General features: G+C 50.8%; 1 protein-coding gene across 1 annotated transcript; it reads right to left on the bottom strand.

Annotated features, from left to right (window-relative positions):
- Nucleotides 1-703: 703 nt before the first annotated feature.
- LOC139280299 (uncharacterized) lies at nucleotides 704-1,083 on the bottom strand (the record flags this gene model as incomplete). The annotated part of the gene is made up of 2 exons (XM_070899970.1): nucleotides 704-797; nucleotides 917-1,083. Coding segments are annotated over 2 exons (261 nt in total), but the record flags the coding sequence as incomplete, so codon positions are not given.
- Between the last annotated feature and the right edge of the window lie 5,870 nt (nucleotides 1,084-6,953).

Here is a 6,953-nt window from a genome sequence, read left to right as displayed (position 1 = left end):
GTTGTTTGGAGGTGGGGTGTTTGGGGGGGTGGGTTGTTTTGAGGTGGGGGGTGGCGGTTTGAGTTGGGGGGTTTTGTTTGGGGGGGGTTGAGTGAGGGGGGTTTGTTTGGGGGGGTTGTTTGGAGGTGGGGGGGGTTTGTTTGAGGGGGGGTTGTTTGGTGGTGGGGGTGTTTGAGTGGGGGGGTTTTGTTTGGAGAGGTTGTTTGGAGGTGGGGGGGTTTTGTTTGAGGGGAGGTTGTTTGGAGGTGGGGGGTGGCGGTTTGAGTTGGGGGGTTTTGTTTGGGGGGGGTTGAGTGAGGGGGGTTTGTTTGGGGGGGTTGTTTGGAGGTGGGGGATTTTGTTTGGGGGGGGGTTGTTTGGAGGTGGGTGTGTTTGAGTGGGGGGCGGGGGTTTGAGTTGGGGGGTTTTGTTTGGGGGGGGTGTTTGAGTGAGGGGGTTTGTTTAGGGGGGGGTTGTTTGGAGGTGGGTGTGTTTGAGTGGGGGGCGGGGGTTTGAGTTGGGGGGTTTTGTTTGGGGGGGGTTTGTTTGGGGGGGTTGTTTGGAGGTGGGGTGTTTGGGGGGGTGGGTTGTTTGGAGGTGGGGGGTGGCGGTTTGAGTTGGGGGGTTTTGTTTGGGGGGGGTTGAGTGAGGGGGGTTTGTTTGGGGGGGTTGTTTGGAGGTGGGGGGGTTTTGTTTGGGGGGGGGTTGTTTGGAGGTGGGGGTGTTTGAGTGGGGGGCGGGGGTTTGAGTTGGGGGGTTTTGTTTGGGGGGGGTGTTTGAGTGAGGGGGGTTTGTTTAGGGGGGGTTGTTTGGAGGTGGGTGTGTTTGAGTGGGGGGCGGGGGTTTGAGTTGGGGGTTTTGTTTGGGGGGGGTTTGTTGGGGGGTTGTTGGAGGTGGGGTGTTTGGGGGGGTGGGTTGTTTTGAGGTGGGGGGTGGCGGTTTGAGTTGGGGGGTTTTGTTTGGGGGGGGTTGAGTGAGGGGGGTTTGTTTGGGGGGGTTGTTTGGAGGTGGGGGGTTTTGTTTGAGGGGGGGTTGTTTGGTGGTGGGGGTGTTTGAGTGGGGGGGTTTTGTTTGGGGAGGTTGTTTGGAGGTGGGGGGTTTTGTTTGAGGGGAGGTTGTTTGGAGGTGGGGGGTGGCGGTTTGAGTTGGGGGGTTTTGTTTGGGGGGGTTGAGTGAGGGGGGTTTGTTTGGGGGGGTTGTTTGGAGGTTGGGGGGTTTTGTTTGGGGGGGGTTTGTTTGGAGGGGTTGTTTGGAGGTGGGGGGTGGCGGTTTGAGTGGGGGGTTTTGTTTGGGGGGGGGTTGTTTGGAGGGGTTGTTTGGAGGTGGGGGTGGTGGTTTGAGTGGGGGGTTTTGTTTGGGGGGGTGTTGTTTGGAGATGGGGGTGTTTGAGTGGGGGGGGTTGTTTGGAGGTGGGGGTGTTTGAGTGGGGGGGGGGTTGTTTGGAGGTGGGGGTGTTTGAGTGGGGGGCGGCGGTTTGAGTTGGGGGGTTTTGTTTGGGGGGGGTTGAGTGAGGGGGGTTTGTTTGGGGGGGTTGTTTGGAGGTGGGGGGGTTTTGTTTGGGGGGGGTTTGTTTGGAGGGGTTGTTTGGAGGTGGGGGTGGCGGTTTGAGTGGGGGGGTTTTGTTTGGGGGGGGGTTGTTTGGAGGGGTTGTTTGGAGGTGGGGGGTGGCGGTTTGAGTGGGGGGGTTTTGTTTGGGGGGGTGTTGTTTGGAGATGGGGGTGTTTGAGTGGGGGAGGGTTGTTTGGAGGTGGGGGTGTTTGAGTGGGGGGGGTTGTTTGGAGGTGGGGGTGTTTGAGTGGGGGGGTTGTTTGGAGGTGGGGGTGTTTGAGTGGGGGGGGGTTGTTTGGAGGTGGGGGTGTTTGAGTGGGGGGGGGTTGTTTGGAGGTGGGGGGGTTTGTTTAGGGGGGTGGGTTGTTTGGAGGTGGGGGGTGGCGGTTTGAGTTGGGGGGTTTAGTTTGGGGGGGTTGAGTGATGGGGTTTGTTTGGGGGGGTTGTTTGGAGATGGGGGTGTTTGAGTGGGGGGGGGTTGTTTGGAGGTGGGGGTGTTTGAGTGGGGGGGGTTTGTTTAGGGGGGTGGGTTGTTTGGAAGTGGGGGGTGGCGGTTTGAGTTGGGGGGTTTAGTTTGGGGGGGTTGAGTGATGGGGTTTGTTTGGGGGGGTTGTTTGGAGGTGGGGGGGTTTGAGTGGGGGGGTTTTGTTTGGGGGGGTTGTTTGGAGGTGGGGGGGTTTGAGTGGGGGGGGGTTGTTTGGAGGTGGGGGTGTTTGAGTGGGGGGGGGTTGTTTGGAGGTGGGGGTGTTTGAGTGGGGGGGGTTTGTTTAGGGGGGTGGGTTGTTTGGAAGTGGGGGGTGGCGGTTTGAGTTGGGGGGTTTAGTTTGGGGGGGTTGAGTGATGGGGTTTGTTTGGGGGGGTTGTTTGGAGGTGGGGGGGTTTGAGTGGGGGGGTTTTGTTTGGGGGGGTTGTTTGGAGGTGGGGGGGTTTGAGTGGGGGGCGGCGGTTGTTTCGGGGGGGGGGGGGATCTGGAAAATTCCGGGGAGAACACCCAGTAACATTTAGTGCTGGAGTGACCGGTACAGCTGGGATGGTGGGAGGAGGAGAAAGATATATAACTAGGTAAAGGTTCCTCCACATCAATTCTAAAGAGACGATGTCATGATCTCTTATTACCGACAGATATAAATGATTCAATGATTTTTATTCCCACAGATATTATATAAGATGACAGATTACTGTAAGCGAACATTTGCTCCCAGCAAGGCTGCTGAAGTTTTATCTGTGCAAGAGATCCAGTGTTTGCGCAGAGGGATATTTGTCCAAGAGCGGCTGGCCCGGAGACTCTATCAGCTGGAGAGTAACCTCGCCTCGGTGGAACATTTGGTTGTTTATGTGGCCGATCAGGTGAGGCGGCAAAGGAGGCCCCGGTCTTCTCCTCAGAGCTGCGACTGCTATTGGTGCCAGAACTCGGCTCTGTTCCCGAGCGGAGACGGCTCAATGATCACTGAATCCCCTCACACCAGGAAACACCCAGCACAGTGTTCGACTTAAATCTCCACACTGCTTGGACAGAATAAAATGTAAACAAAGATTCCCTGAATTTTCTCGCTTTATTCCCAGTAAAGGTCACTGTAGATTTGAAAGGTCCAGTTTGGTGATAAGCCCGAAAGGCCTTTCATTGTTTGTTTTACCCGAACAGTAACCAGGAGGCTCCAAGAACGTGCTTAGTGAGGCGGTCTCAGCAGGAGTGAGCATTGAGGACGCGAAACATTGATTTGAGGGAAGGACAGAAATCGGGTCGTGTTCCTACTCCTTATTGCTATTCAGCAATGCCTAGAAAGAACGTGTTTACATACATGTGTGTGAGAGAGAGTGTCTGTGAGAATGTGTGAATGTGAGTGAGAAAGTGTGTGTGAGAATGTGAGAATGTTAGTGAGTGTGTGAATGCGATTGTGTGAATGTGAGTATGTGTGTACCTCAGAAACAGCATTTAGAAAAATGAATTACTATACTATTTGAATATATTCATATTTATCTCACTAATTTATAGCTCAGCTGCGTATCACTGTTAATTTTATAATAAATGAGAAATTGTTGATCCCTCTCAATTGCTATTCTCCCATAGCGTTGCTCACAGTTAGATGGTGGATATTCTGGTTTATTATTGGGGAGAGGCCCAGCAGAAACCATCAGGAGATGACAGGCTTTCTCTTAATTTTGTCAAAAATATTATTTAGTTAATGCAACACCATTGCCGAGACCCCAACATCCAGATCTTGGAGGTTCTCATTGACGAGAAGTTTAACTGGGGTAGCCACATCTACACCATGGCTACAAGAGTAATTCAGAGGCTCGGCATTGTACAACCTTTAGATTATTACCTGACCCCTCAAAGCCTACCCACCATCAATGAAGCTCAAGTCAGGAGTGTGACGGAAAAGTCACCACTCACCTGCAAGGGTGACACCATCTGGGACAAAGCTTGATTGCTGCCCCACCTCTGGATGCAACGTTCCCGCTGTCCACTATCGGTGCAGTATGTACAGTCCGCAGCATGCACTGCAGCAACTCACCCTGCTTACTTCAACAGGTAGGGTGGGAGGAGGCTCGTGTGGAGCATAAACGCCAGTATAGACCTGTTGGGCAGAATGGCCTATTTCTGTGTTGTAAATACTATGTAACACTTCCCAGTTCTATTTATTATTGCAAAGGCCAATAGCATCAATGTCACGGGAACACCATCACCTCCAAGTTTCCCTTCAAGTCACGCATTATCCTGATTTAGACACAAATCACAATTTCTTCATCGTAGCTAGATCAGAATCCTGGAACTCTGTACCTAACAACCATCATCATAGGCAGTCCCTCGAAATCGAGGAAGACTAAAAAACACATGGACTGCAATGGTTCAAGAAGTTAGCTTGCCATCACCTCAGGACAGGTACCACATGTGGTTTTGCCAGTATTCATGAAATGAATCTTAGAATCATTGATTACAGCAAGGAAAGCGGCCATTCGGCCCGTCGAGCCCGTGCCGACTCTCAGCTAGTTCCACTCCCCCGCCCTTTCCCCGTAGCCCTGCAATTTTTTTTCCTTCAGATACTTATCCAACTCCCTTTTGAAAAATAAGCTTGAGTCTGCCTCCACCACCCTCTCAGGCAGTGCATTCCAGATCCTAACCACTCGCTGCATAAAAACGTTTTTTCTTACATCGTCTTTGGTTCTTTTGCCAATCACCTTAAATCTGTGACCCCTGGCTCTCGACCCTTCCATCAATGGGAACAGTTTCTCTCAATCTACCCTGTCCAGACCCCTCATGATTTTGAACACCTCGATCAAATCTCCTCTCAACCTTCTCCGCTCCAAGGAGAACAACCCCAGCTTCTCCAGTCTATCCACGTAACTGAAGTCCCTCATCCCTGGAATCATTCTCTTAAATCTTGGCTAAGACCTTCACATCCTCCCTAAAGTAGTGGTGTGCTAGATTGGACACAATACTCCAGTTGGGGCCAAACCAGTGTTTTATACAGGGGGTCACCATCATTTCCACACTTTTGTACTCTATTCTTTATTCATGAAGCCCAGGATCCCGTAAGCCTATTTAACTGTTTTCTCAACCTGCCCTGCCACTTTCAATTATTTGTGCACACATACCCCTAGGTCTCTCTGTTCATGCAACCCCTTTAGAGTTGTACCCTTTAGTTTATATTGCCTCTCCTCATTCTTTCTACCAAAATGTATCACCTCACATTTTTCTGTTAAATTTCATCTGCCACGTGCCCGTCCATTCCACCAGCCTGTTTATGTTTTCCTGAAGTCTATCACTCTCCTCCTCACTGTTCACTCTACTTCCAAGTTTTGTGTCATCTGCAAATGTTGAAATTGTGCCCTGTACACCCACATGTAAGTCATTAATATATATCAAGAAAAGCAGTGGTCCCAGTATCGACCCCTGGGGAACACCACTGTATCCCTTCCTCCAGTCCGAAAAACAACCGTTCACCACCACTCTCTGTTTCCTGCCACTCAGCCAATCCCGTATCCATGCTGCCACTGTCCCTTACATTCCATGGGCTTCAGCTTTGCTGGCAAGCCTGTTATGTGGCACTTTGTCGAACGCCTTTTGGAAATTCATGTACACCACGTCAACCACATTATCCTCAACAACCCTCCCTGTTACCTCATGAAAAAACTGCATCAAGTTAGTTAAACATGATTTGCCTTTTACAAATCCTGAGTACATATAATAAAAAATGATATTTGAGATTGTGCCAAAATAGGTACTTTTTGCCTGGATTCGCGTTAAACCCAGTCGCGCGTTAAACCCAGTCGCGGGTTCAAAGCCGATTGCAGTTCTGGTCTCGGCACAATATTTATTTCAATACAACGTTGCAAGTTTCTTCAGTGTCAGGCTGGGAGTAGAATTAGCCTGACGTAAAACCATGTCGTGTGTGTACATTACCGACAAATTCCTTTTTAAATTTGAATGGTCAGATATTCAAAATGCAGGCACTCCTGGTGACCCTTTGCTGAGATAGAAAAAAACCCAGGCTTTCTGTAAGAGTCAACTTGGAGCTTCATTGAGAAAATGAACCAGCACATCTGGTGCTGATGAAAGAAAGATCAGTTGGAGTCTCCAGACCTGGATTTATGACCCTGGCAGTGCAGCACTTGGGCGGGGCGGAGGGGTGGGAGTTCTGCTGCGTGATGTCACTGGTCATTGTCACGTCTGCAGAGAACAACAACAATCCTGCACCTGGTTACCACGGAGAAAACCAGGAAATGGTCATGTTGCAAAGTAACACTCGCTGATAGTTAGTCGATTACTGCTGACCAATGGGATGTCCAGAAAGTTGAACCAAGATTTGGAAATGTCACGTGATTGTTACTAGCCAATAAGATTACTAGAATCCACTTGGAATGGGCAAGTGATTGTTATTGGCCAATGAGATTGCTCAAAAGGGATTCTGTAATTTTTAAAATGGTGTACATAATTTGTCGACACAACAAGGCCCCTCGAGATCAATTCTGAAATAAAGGTGGTGGGGAGGGTGAGGCTGTAATGAATGGTCTCGGGTAAACCCAGGGGCAGAGTTTGCCACATGGGCGCCCTGTGCAAAGCTTTGGCTTGGGGACTGGATCTGCCCAGGGCCCCTGACTGTGCGATAGTTTAGTCAAGGAAGGGAAAGATCCCCATGGATAAGTGGAGTCGGTGGGGCTGAGAGCTCGGCCGGCCCGGACTGCTAAATCCTGCCAGTGGTGGCCAGAGAACCCGGACAATTGCACAGTTGCATCACCCAACAGTCGCCCCTGCCTGAACCACCAGCTTCACTTACAGATGTGACACCATGGCTTTGCATTTCCAGCATTCATTCCTGCCCCCTACTCCAGCACATCATGGCTGCACTGTTTACTATCTGCAGGATGTCTATCTATCTATTTCCCAAACCCGTGACCTCTACCACCTAGAAGGACAAGGGCAG

Source organism: Pristiophorus japonicus, chromosome 14, assembly GCF_044704955.1.
Source record: "Pristiophorus japonicus isolate sPriJap1 chromosome 14, sPriJap1.hap1, whole genome shotgun sequence".
NCBI classification, from domain to species: Eukaryota; Metazoa; Chordata; class Chondrichthyes; family Pristiophoridae; genus Pristiophorus; species Pristiophorus japonicus.
The sequence above is the reverse complement of the archived record's forward strand: the minus strand, read 5'-3'. Positions and strand labels throughout refer to the sequence as shown.